Raw genomic sequence first — 13,065 nt, forward strand, 5'->3', positions numbered from 1 at the left:
CCCCTGGGCCTTTAAAACTGTCATTCAGAAACAATCAGTGTACAGGGGTTTCAATTACCTAACAGCCTTCCTAGTGCTTTTAGACCCAGAAAATCATACTTTTTTCTTCTTTAAGATCTTAAATATTATTGTTATGTAATTGTTAACAACATGGTGGCTGTCTTCCATAGAATTTACATTCATCTGAGCTACTAAGAACAAATTGAGAAGGGAATGTTGTTCTTACTTTAATTGGCTGTATTATTATATCAGGTGTCCTAGTAAAGTGATTCCTAAAGATGTACATGATAGATGGATATATATATATGGATATATAGATGGATAATATATATGGCATATATATTAGCTACTTTATTTTTCATCACATGTTTAGGAAGTTATACTCCAAAAGAACTACTTGAGTTCTCTAATTTATATAGACCAAAATCTGGGCAACATGTGTGGGAGTGGATATTAAGGGTGTGGGACAATGGTAGAAGAAACATAAAGTTGGATCAGGCAGTATTTATTGATATGGACTCATTAAGTAGAGATTCTGCATTGAAAGCTTCAGCTTGGGGAGTTAGAAAGGGTTCTATCAGTTTATCTGGTTGATTGGCTGAAACATGTACCAAAAGGTGACCCACAGTAAGCAAGTTGGACATGCGGAATCTAATCTGGTTTAATGTAAAGCAAGGGATTTAAAGTTGTGAGAAGATTGGAATGTAAAAGTAGATTTTTCACTTAAAACATATTCACCCACAGTGAGAGGGTCTAGAAGGCATTCCTTTCACTGCAATTGTGAGAAATAAATTTGTGAGCAGAGCCTCAGTACCCTTGAAGAGTTCCAAGATCACTCTTCTCCCTGGGCCAGACCATAGTCTGATAATTGCAGTCACTCAGTTGGGAAACCTGAATGCAATGGGAGTAGCTGGATCCCAAGGAGGCATGGGCCAAGTGGTAGCAATCAACTGCCCAAGGTAAGCATGGTTATAATGGACAACAGAGTCAAAGCAGCAATCAGAATAGTCTGACTTGCACAGACCCATGGCACTGGTGTTCCTACAGGTAAAATAGGTGGGAAAAACCACTAAACTGATCTGCATAAGCATAAAACATCTAGGTCAAGTGAACAAAAATCTAACCTGAATCATAAAAATAGAGTGTCACAGACTTTAAAATAATCCCCAGAATTGAGTCAGTTTACACAACTAGAATGCTTCAAAGGAGAAGAAGCTTGTTCCTTTTGCGGAAGGATCTGGCATAGTACCAAAAACTTATACCATTAATCTTTTTCCCAGCCTTCCCCAAAGAGACATACAACCTTTTACCAGGGTGATTGTACACTGAAGACAAGGAAATAATCAGACCTTTTAAAAAGACTACTGGAGACTGGCTCTGAAATGATTCTAATTCCAGGACACTCAAAACATCACTTTGGTCCACCAGTCAGGGTAGGAGCTTATGGTCGGAGCTCATGTGACCAATAGCTCAGGTCTGTCACACAGTGGACTCAGTAGGTCCCAGAACCCATCCTAATGATATTTTTCCAATTCCAGCCCCACATTGGCTCCCTGACCATACTGACCTACTATGATGGGAAAGGGCAAGCAGAAGCCACTAGACTAGTGGAAGAAAATATTAAACCAAAAGCAATACCAAATTCCTAGATGGACTGCAGAAATCAGAGCCACCATCAAGGACTTGAAATATGCAGTTGCAGTGATTCCCACCACAACCCCAGTCAACTCACCTATTTGGCAAGTGCAGAAGACAAATGGAGCTCGGAGACTGACAGTGGATTATCCTAAATTTAACTAGGTAGTAACTCCAACTGCAGCTGCTACACCAGATGTGGTTTCATTGCTTGAACAAATTAACACATCCCCTGTACCTAGTATGTAGCTATTGATCTGGTAAATGTCTTTTTATCCATCTCGATCAATAAGAAACACCAGAAGCATTTTGCTCTCGGCTGCCAAGGACATCTTCACTGTTCTACCTCACTGGTATATCAACTCTCCAGCTCTATGCCATAATTTAGTTTGTAGGGACCTTGACAACCTTTCCCTTCCACAAGATATCACGCCAGTTACATTGATGACATTATGTTGATTGGACCTAGTAAGCAGGAAGTAGCAACTACCCAAAACTTACTGATAAGACATTTGCATGTCAGAAGGTGGAAGACGGATCTGGCAAAAATACAGGGGGCTCTTACTTCAGTGACATTTCAAGGGGACCAAAAAAGAAGCACAATACCTAGTGGGCTTTTTTGGACATTAGAGGCAACATATTCCTCATCTGGGTGTGTTAACTCTGGCCCATTTACTGAGTGACCCCCAAACCTGCCAATTTTCAGTATCCCAGACCAAAAAAAAAAAAGGCTCTGTAAGAGGTCCAGGCTGCTATGCAAGTGCTCTGCCACTTGGGCTCTAGGATCTAGTAAAACCAATGGTGCGTGCAGTGTTGCTGGCAGATAGGGATGCTGTTGGGAGCAAAACCCTGCCATCCTCTGCGAATGGCTACTCTTCTTTGCGAACAAAGGAGTGAGCTCCTTTAGGGCTCTCTTGGTATTATTATACTCTGTGGGTTAGGTCAATGGAAAACTGTAAGAATCCAATCCTGATAGAACTACTAATGGCCCAGACCACTAGACAGGAATGAAGATTTGAGTCACCTCACCAGACAGGTGCTGGCTGAAGGCAACAGGAATATAGAATACAAAAGGTAACGGAAGAAAGTACCAGCTATGACCAAGTGAACAGTTAACAGAAACAAGGAATGCAATTGTCATGCATATCTCTCCCTTATTTTGTTATAGATTTATTTGACTGTGTGCATATGTGTTAAGAAATATTTTTGTTTTCTTCCCTCTCTTATTTCTTTATCATGTAACGTAAAATGTATAGGCTTTATATCATACTATTTAAGTATTGTTAATTTTACAGCATACTATTTAAGTTACAGACATCAGGGAGACAAGGAAACATCACTCAAGGACTTTAGCTCCCCTTTGGTGAAGGACTTAGTGTGTTTTTATTTGTACGCAAAACAGTTATGTTAACATGTTAAAAGGATTTCGACCTTGTTATTGTCTTTGGAGATTAAGCATGTTTTGAACAGATGTATAAGGTGTCTAACTGACAAAGAGTGAACTCATGAAGGTTAATTTTGTGTGTCAACATGACTAAGCCACAGGGTGCCCAAACATCTGGCCAAACGTTATTCTGGGTGTGTCTGTAAGGGTGTTTCTGAATGAGACTAACATCTGAATTGGTAGACTGAGTAAAGCAGGTAGTACTCCCCAATGTGGGTGGGCCTCACTTAATCAACTGAAGATCTGATAGAACAAAAGGCTATTCTACTTAACTGCTTCAACTTTGAACACCAGTCTTCAGCCCTTGAATGCAGCTTGCATCTCAGCTCTCCTGACTCTCAGGCCTTCAGACTCAGACTAGAGTTACACCACGAGCTCTCCTGGGTCTCCAGCTTGCCAACTGAAGATCTTGGGACTTCTTGCTCCCCATAATTGCATAAGCCAATTCCTTATAATAACACACACACACACACACACACACACATCTACCTCTCTCTCTCTCATATATATATATGTATATATATATATACACACATATATATATATATGTGTATATATATATACATATATATATATGTGTGTATATATATATATACATATATATATGTGTGTGTATATATATATATATATATATATATATATATATATATATATCCTGTTGGTTCTGTTTCTCTGGAAGACTCAGACCAATACAGTGACTTATGGCCCTTTACCCTACCCTCTTGGTGCACATGTGGAATCGTCAGTCTCAACACCTTTACCAGATTTGGGTGAAGGTGTCCCTCCTGTCTATGAGGGTTGATCTCAATATTTGGCACAGCAAGCAAGGTATGCAGGCAATGGCCACTGCCACTGAGGATCTTCTTTTGCTGAGGCTTATTAACTGATTTCACTTCCTGCTGCTCAGCAAAATTTTTGAGTTGTGTTGCTGTCTATTGTCAACAGTTTTATGCTGTGCAGTTTTATGCTGTATCTGTAGAGTCCTCCCAAGCTTCTGTTTATGATTAACTAATATAAGTTGGAAATTTTAATAATGAAAAGATAGGTGTTGGGGCACAGGGGCTGGGTGGCTCAGTCAGTTTAGCATCGACTTGATTTCAGATCAGGTCATGATCTCATGGTTCATGAGTTTGAGCTCAGCATCGGGCTCTGTGCTGATAGCTTGGAGCCTGCATGGGATTCTCTCTTTCCCTCTCTCTCTGCCTCTCTACCCCGCCCCCCCCCCAAATAAGTAAACCTTAAAAAAGGTAAAAAAAAAAAAAAAAAGATGTGGTTTAGAGATAATGCCCTCGTTTTAACTTTTATACCTCAGAATCCTCAGTTGGGGTATATGAAATAGATGAGAAATAAGAAATTAAGAATATGAGAATGTATAGAAAAATTGACTATTCAGGAAGCCAAGAATGAAGCATTTTTTATGGAATAGAATGGGTGATGAATATTATCAAATAGTTCTTACAACAGCTTTTTGCCCTCTACTATATATGTCACAAATAATAGCTATTGTTATAGAGGCACTGAGGAAGAGGAAAATACATAATAAAAGGTCATTAGCTTATTTAGGACCATAGCACTACCCATGATGGGAGATTTTTAAATAAAAGTTATGCACCTTTTGTTCATACAAGTATGTTATAGAAGTTACTGGTGATCCTGAGAAAAGAATTTGCTGAACAGCAATATTTAAAGGTTAATATTTCTCTAAAGTATGCATAACTCTTTTAAGTTGTAGTGTTCAGAAATATATTTTAAATGTTGAATGAAAATGCCTTTATTATGTCATGTTTCCATGAAAATATCACTAACCAATGCCACTAACACTATTTTACACTATTTTCTCATTGTTTTTCTTTTGAAGTCAGATGATGTCCACTTTTTTTCACTGTGTAGTAGTGGAATGTTTTGTCTTCTCCGAAGGTATAGCATTTCTTCTCCAAGTAATGCTTGCGTTTTTTGTCTTTTTAAAGAGAAAGTGATATTATCAGCATCAGAATTGCTATTACCATATATTTCACAAGTACTTTTTTTGTAGGTCTCAAGACACCCCTTCAGTCTTCTAATTGTTATTTAACTTTAACTGTTGTGTGCCACATGTTGATGTGTGTCCACTAGGCCAGAATGAAGGTCTGGCCCAAATTTAGATTGATTTCATCATCATTAAGTATTGGTTTATAAGGAAACTAAAGAGTGGTTTTCTTTGACCAATTCATCCATTTTATGTCTAGAAACAAATAAACATAAGAGTGTACTTGCTTTCTACATAAAACACCCTTTTGGGGTTTCTATGATTAGGTTTTAATGTATTATACATACTTATGTGTGTGTGTGTAAAGAATAGCTTATACATCTGAATAAACTGACTTACAATCAACAAATAGAAGAGCACTGAATAAGCACATGGGTTTAACATCCTCATAAAGGCATTCCAATGGCTTACATTATTAGAATCATATTTTCATTGCCAGCTCTGTCTTCTTCACAGTTCAATTTTCTCTTACCACTTTCCAGATTTACAGGAATACACAGCCTAAAACAATGGTTTCAACAGTGAGTATATGTGTGTGGGGGCAGATCCTACCCATTGTAGGACAAGTTAGGGAGGATATCATTCTATCACCTCTGGCATTTTACAGTCCAGAATAAAAGGACTTAAGCATATAAATTCATGAAAAACCATTACAGTGATTCTAATGGGCCAATTCCACCATTTTAAACACTGTTTCTCTCTCCCCCTTTCTCTTTCTATCATTTGAGAACCACTGACCTAAAACATATGGTAGTTATGGATAAATGAGCCTGTGGAAAGAAAATTTCTGTGATATATTTAATGTCTTAATTAAATTGCAGGCATAATGGGGGTGCCTCGGTGACTGAGTGGAGCATCTGACTCTTGATTTCAGCTAAGGTCATGATCTCAGGGTCACGGGATTGAACCATGTTGGGCTCTGCAATGAGTGTGGAGCCTGCTAAAGATTCCTTTCCCTCTCCCTCTCACTCACTTCCCCCTCTAAAAAAATAAAAATAAAAAAAAAAGAAGAATAGATACAATGATATAAGACTTCACAGATATAAATATTCACATTCTCATGTAAAGAATCTACACAAAACAGTATTATTGATCCAAGTATACTGTTGCTTACAGAACACCACTCCATTATGCAGACCTAGATCAATCTTATAATTTTCCATCTGGTTCTGATTTTGTAGACTCTAGTGGCCATTCAACAGAAAGCTGTAACTAAAGGCCTAATTTACTTCTAATGGCAGTGCAGAGTGAAAGCATGATCTCCATGCAGTTTAAGATGTTAAGTGGACAGAAAGTCATGACTATGTAGTTAAATTAAATCAAACAGATTGGATTCACTTAAACAGCTTCCTGCTAATAAGTGTTTCAATGAGATTCTTATTAAGTTAGAGTAAGGACATAATGCAAGTAAGAAATGCTTTCCTGGCGGTGGAAATGCACAAGATAAGAATAAAAGCCAGAAAATATTTTAAAATAATTGTAAAATAAGGTAAGAAAAAAGATCTAAGAGTATATTTTCTGTAAGAGAATATGTGAAACAAAATTACAGATGAGCTTAGACTCACGGTGTGTGTGTATGTGTGTGTGTGTGTGTGTGTAATTAGAATGCATTTGAGGTATATAGTGAATATATATGTGTTTGACTAATATTATAAAGTATTTATCCAATCACAAGAATACTTACTATTATATTATTTTATAAATTTAAGTGTGTTGATACAAATGCTTTCTAAGGAATGTCATCCACTCAAAATGGTGCAGCAGTGAAAACTGATGAAATAAGATCTATGGTACTCTATGTACTCTGCTCCAGAATCGTTTGCCATTAGCTATGAATAATTAACACACAACTGCCCTTTATTCTAATTTGTCAAGTGATAATCATATGCTCCCTACTTAGTCTTCACTTTGCTATGTGTTGAGAAGAGACCATTTTACACACAGCTAGTAAAGGGAGAAGCCAACATTTAAACCCAGATCATCTGATACCAAGTTCATTTCTCATTTGGTCAGGCAGAGTAACTGAATAAATGATCTGTACCAGACACAGGGACAGAAAGATTATCAATAAAGAATGGCTAGAATATAAAGTAGTGTAAAATCCAGCAATAAGAAATTTGATTTGATATAGTAGGCATCAAATATCCACTATATGCATCATGCATCATGTGAATAACGTAAGGAATATGACCATTAATCTGTTCTATGCAAGATATTGAAGGGAAGAGAATTTAGATATTGTAAATCCACCAAGAAGTAATTAAATTCAAGAAAAGACATGAAGTTTTCATGTTAGCTTTCCGAGAAATCTTCCTTGTATGTTTATTGACACGTTCCGATCATCTTGAAGGGTGCATCTGGTGCCTAGTGGTGCTCAATAAATATTTTTACCTCCTAGTAGATAACAAAGTGAACAGGATCTGGCAGAAAATAGGTTTGTCTTCATTTTTATGAATTACAAGGATGGAAAACACAAATCTGCCATCCATCAACATAGAGATAATAATTGAAACCGTAAGACACAACGACTGTTGCAAGATCAAGTGTAGAAAAAGAGCAAAAGAGTATAAAACATACATTTAGTAAATGCCTGCTTATGGTTGCGGTGTCAGTTCCCATGTTGGTTCTTAAACAAAGCATCTGAGGACCTCAGAGCAGATGGTGGAAAAGAGAGAGGTAGTTCAGAAACCGGTAGAGGCTGCTACAGTGAGACTTGGTGATTCAAAGAGGCTCTGGTGTCAGTGATAAATTCTAAAACCAGGTCTGCTATTTCCAGGGCTTTTGACCTTAGTCAAGTTAACTTCTCTATATCTCTGCTTTAAAAACGCGAATAATGTTGGAGCGCCTGGGTGGCTCAGTCGGTTTAGCATCGACGCTTGGTTTGGCTCAGGTAATGATCTCACGGTTTGTGAGTTCGAGCTCCGCATCAGGCTCTGTGCTGACAGTGTGGAGCCTGCTTGGGACTTTCCCTCTCCTTCTGTCCCTCCCCCATTTGCTCTCTCTGTCTCTCTTTCAAAGTAAATAAATGAACTTAAAAAAATGAGAATAATATTGTCTGCCATATTGGCTTATGGTGAGGATTAAATAAAATAATAAAGTGCTTAGCACTGGGCAGGGATCAAGATTAAGCCTTCAGGTGAGACTACTTGCAATGAACTTTAGCCTAAACTCAGGTGGTTAATGGAGTACTTTCTGGAAGTTAAAGATGAAGACCAGTCCTAGAAGTCCTAGATTGCTGCAGCTACTTGGGAGTCTTGAGCTCCAGAGCCAATCCCACGGACAACGGGTTAAGGACAAGCCTTCAGATGGGAGATCACATTGGCAGCATCTCAAATGAGCTGTTACAGGCAGAAATTGAACAATAGAAAGAGAGAGGGAAGTTTAAGAAATGAACCAATAAAAACAGGTAAAACACATAACGAAAGTAACTCATAATATAAAAACTGAGGGTAAAGAATTTTAAGATGTAGAAGATAATGAACCCTGATAAAGGTTATATGATGTCTAAATAAATTAAAACTAGTTTAAAATGTCCATGATTTTGGCTAAAGACTTTTAGTGATTCAAGAAGAGAATAAATACAGTAGTGGGGAGAAACTGTGGAAGACATTGATAAGGAATAGAATAAACAGCCATATGAGCTTTTCTCAGATTTTAACAGCAAGAATAAGATAAGAAAAAAAAAAGAATAAAAGGGGAAATTTTTCTTGAGAATTTGGGAAACCCATATATATTCAAAGGTAAAGGGAGAGAGTTGATGGGGAGAGACAAAAACCTAAAAACAAAAATTAGAGCTCGAAAAGGTGAAAATTGTTGTAGAAACAATCAGAATTACAAAGATAAATGTCTTCATATCCACAGTACAATTAGAGGTTTTTCCTTCATAAAAAGTATTGCAAGAACGATACTTATATTGGAAGACTCAAACCCTCCAGTAAATGAAAGGGAAGACACTTTGCTTACACAGGGAGCTGACTGAAAGATGTTTAGACCTAGAATAATATCTATGAGAAAGAAAAAACTTCCATGGGTAAACTTGCAATTGGCTGCCATGATTCAGCAATGTGCCAAACTTTTGCCTTTTAGCACCCAAGTGGTAAGTTGGAGAAAAGAGGTGATGGTGATGTGTACCACCTGAATACAAAATGCAGAACATCTGAATCAATATGTAGAACTGCAACATAGCCAAAACCTACATCTGAAAGATTCAGTCCATTTCCAAACATAAAACTATAAAGTTTTTGACCAAATGAAAATTTTGTTTTTCCTGGGACACAGAGGAAACCCTAGCAAGTGTTTCTACCACTGTGTTTCTACCACATCTGGATTTATACCTGAGAATCCCTTGAGGAAAAGCAAGGTGAAACAACTTGGCTTGTGACATATTACCAAATATTTTATTAAATATTGGATGCCAATTCACTGCACTTGAAATTTCATTTGTGCAGCTGGTCAGGTCAGATATTGGTATAATTTAAAACTTTAGAAATATATGTTTGATCTCATTTGAACTCAAAGTGTTATAAAACATTCTAAAAAAGCAACAATAAAACTCTAAAACATGTTCCCCAAAATCATTATGTGCCAGGGATATGTTCTACATTGATCTAAAATTTGATCTTAATTTGCTCAACCTACAGGCAGTCATGGTAGCTGAAACCCCTGAGCGTCTTCATGCCAAACAAACACTATATTTTCAGTGTGGACCATCATGTGAAATAGGTTGGAAAGCAGTCCTCTAAAACATCATTCATGCACCCCAAAGTGAAGTTTCCTTGGTGATTACTTAGTAAATTCTAAAAGATTTAATATACAATAAAACAAAATAAGAATACTGAAAAATACAATAGCTGCAACTTTTAAAACCTTAAATAAATAATTTAAGATGTTTAAAATAATTTAGTGAACAGAATTTGCATTTATTATATAGATTCAAATGTATGACATAGGTAAGACAATAGTCATTACACCAAAAATTTGGATAATATAATACAGAACTTTTCTCCAAAATTCAACAAGCTGAAAAACAGACGTGTACTCTCAGATGGCAACTTTGGCACACAAGTTTTACACTTAATGGGCTGAATTCTACCACTGCTTTCACATTCAAAATGCAATTTTTAAAGTTGAAAATGCTTAGATTTGTAAGAGTTACATTAATTATGTTAACGTTTGGGAGTGTGTGTTAGGTGCTAAGACCATAATGACAATTGTTTATCATAGTTTATACGAAGAAAGTGGAAAATAAAATTAAAAATACGAATCACAGGAAGATGATATCAAGGTTTTCAGCAATATAAGTGCATGTATACATACATAATATTAAGAACTTTGTTTTCATTGTAATAAATCAATTATTAGCACTGATCACTGTTATCAAACACTAAACTGATGGTTTCTTCATGACAATAAATTAAAACTATTAAAGAATAAATTCAACATTAAAAAGTATGCTAGAGTATGCTAGAGAAAGCCATCCCAGGTCCTATTGTTCCTATAACCCCTTCTAGGGGGATCAGCCTACACAGGAAGTGTACAAAAAGGTATGTTTCATATCACATTTTCAGTCCCAGCTGCTTGCATTTAAGGTGGGCCCCTCACTCAAGGACAGACAATCCACAGCCACTAAGTGATGAGTAGGTAATGACATCACACAGTAAAACATATGATTGGATTAATACATAAACATTGTTTGAAGACAAACGGGTAAAATGATCTCACAATCTTATTAGGGAAATACAGACACACTAACTTGAAAATAGAGCATTTATAACACCTCAGCTTAATCAATTTGTTTTATTTTAATATCTGAAATATTGAATTCAATCATTAATATTCTTTCCTTTTAACAGCTCTGAATTCACAATTAAACTGGTTGAAGAAAGGGAGACAAAATACTTACTTGTGATGCTATTTCTCGAGACTGACACAAAGGAAGGAAAAAAGAAACATACAAAATACAGTTTAAACAATGACTAAACAATACATACATGAAACGATCAGCAACAAAGACAAAATATGACAAGTCCCCACTTAGCACTCACATTACAATTATGTGATTCATTGTTTATCACGGGGCTTCTGAATAAAATTAGATAAAGAATAGATTATTATTTTAAAAGCTTCCCAGAAACTTCTTATTCGATTATTTTTTGTTTGTTTGTTTGGTAAAACTGTCTCTCTAATGTTTGATCAAAAGAAAAAGTGGTACAAGTAGAGAAACTAAAACAACTGACAGAAGCTTATAAAGTTCATGAGAGAATATTTGATATGATTATTGGCATTCAATAATTATTGTTGGCATTAATATCTGTACTGTTTTAAAATTTGCATCTCATATAAAATTGTTTTCTAAAATTTAATACTTCTAAATTTAGATGTTGTAATAAGATTGTTTTTCTCCAATGCATAAATTTAATTCATTTTGAGAAATATTCTGAGCTTTCACATTGGCTGTCAAGTCTAAAACTTGATCTGTCCAGTCACCATATAACCCTTAAGTAATTAGGGGATATAAAAGTCATGCTATCTTATTCTTCAGTTCTAAAGAATAACATTCTATTCACTTTTCAATAAGTGGAAGCGAAATTTTCAATTATATTCTTTGATATAACATTACTCAAGTCTGACAAATCATCTAGCATTCTAACTGTTGTCACAAATCTAAAAAATGCATAATGAACATTTAATTACAGCTTCCTTAAAACTGTTGATCTCAGGATTCTTAACACATGGCCCAAGAAAATAAAAACATTGCTTGAGTGAATAATGGCAGAATGGGCAGCTAGAATTTCAAAACTATTCTATCTTAATCCTTATTAAAATAATTTTATTAATGTGATTTTGTACATTTAAAAATACTACATTTCACCTTAATAGTCAAGAGTTAATGACTGATAGATGGGACAGTCAATGATTAACTATTCCATTAAATCACATGCTTTAAAGTTACAGGATTTACTAACTGTGAAGGTGACCAACAAAGAGTAACATATTCCACTAATTTATTGTGCACACCGAAGAGATACTGGTACTTTAATGTGCTTTAAAATGATCTTTTTCTAATTTCTAGTACAATTCTCAGTGGTTACAATATACTTCCAAAAAATGGGACTTTCAATACACTGGAAAACGAGGTAAATGCAGTTTCACATTTTCTTACCAAACAACCATAAGAACAAATATGTCTATTAATTAAGAACTTAACAGACTTTGGAAAATGGTACTGTACTATATACTGTATGGTAGGAAATGTCCCTAGTGGGTCTTGGGTAACATTTCATGATAAAAAATAGTAATATTTCTGCAATGAAAAGTAAGAATATTCACTTTAAGGGTGCCTGGGTGGCTCAGTTGGTTAAGCCTTGATTTCGGCTCAAGTCATGATCTCACAGTTCCTCGGATCGAGTCCTGCCTTGGGCTCTGTGCTGACAGCATGGAGCCTGCTTGGGATTTTCTCTCTCCCTCTCTCTCTGCCCCTCCCCAGCTCATGCACACATGCATTCTCTCAAAATAAATAAACATGAAAAAAAAAAGAATATTAACTTTCAGTGGAATAATAATATTAAAATCTCACAATTCAAGTGAGATATTTTGGATTTCGGAATTGTGGATAAAGGATTGTGGACAGAAATGTAGTTCCTCTTTGTCAGCAAGAGCAGCATGAGTCCTTGTGAATCCTGTGTTTTTTGAACCAGGAGATTCTGATGTTTATAAAGATTCCCTTAAATAGACACATATAGACGGTGTAGAAGTCTGGCATGGTGATATATCACCAGCTCAAAGGGGGTGGATCCAGCTGTACCCTACTTTCCATGGACTGATTTCTTGAGTCACTGTATGAACCTATGCTTTATTCTCTGTCTTTGTACGAAGTCTCCTTCCACCAGTATACAGCTCACCAAAAAGCATACTGTATTCCAGGTCTTTTGTACATGTTACAATTTTAATGATAAATATT

The 13,065-nt window shown here is 36.0% G+C and overlaps 1 protein-coding gene across 12 annotated transcripts in view; it reads right to left on the reverse strand.

Moving 5' to 3' along the window:
* Positions 1 to 13,065, reverse strand: part of KCNT2 (potassium sodium-activated channel subfamily T member 2) — a 363,773-nt gene that overhangs the window by 34,490 nt on the left and 316,218 nt on the right. For 9 of the 12 annotated variants that reach the window (XR_006706948.1, XR_006706947.1, XM_045456154.1 and 6 more), the window contains one exon: positions 11,008 to 11,028. The exons of the other annotated variants lie outside the window; for them this stretch is intronic. Coding sequence is in view for 7 of the 9 variants with exons in the window: in XM_045456154.1 (XP_045312110.1) it covers positions 11,008 to 11,028 (21 nt within the window). In the remaining 2 variants the exon portion in view is untranslated. The remainder of the gene's footprint in view (positions 1 to 11,007; positions 11,029 to 13,065) is intronic. 12 annotated transcript variants of the gene reach the window in all.

The sequence above is a fragment of the Leopardus geoffroyi genome, chromosome C3 (genome assembly GCF_018350155.1).
Source record: "Leopardus geoffroyi isolate Oge1 chromosome C3, O.geoffroyi_Oge1_pat1.0, whole genome shotgun sequence".
In the NCBI taxonomy this organism is placed as follows: domain Eukaryota; kingdom Metazoa; phylum Chordata; class Mammalia; order Carnivora; family Felidae; genus Leopardus; species Leopardus geoffroyi.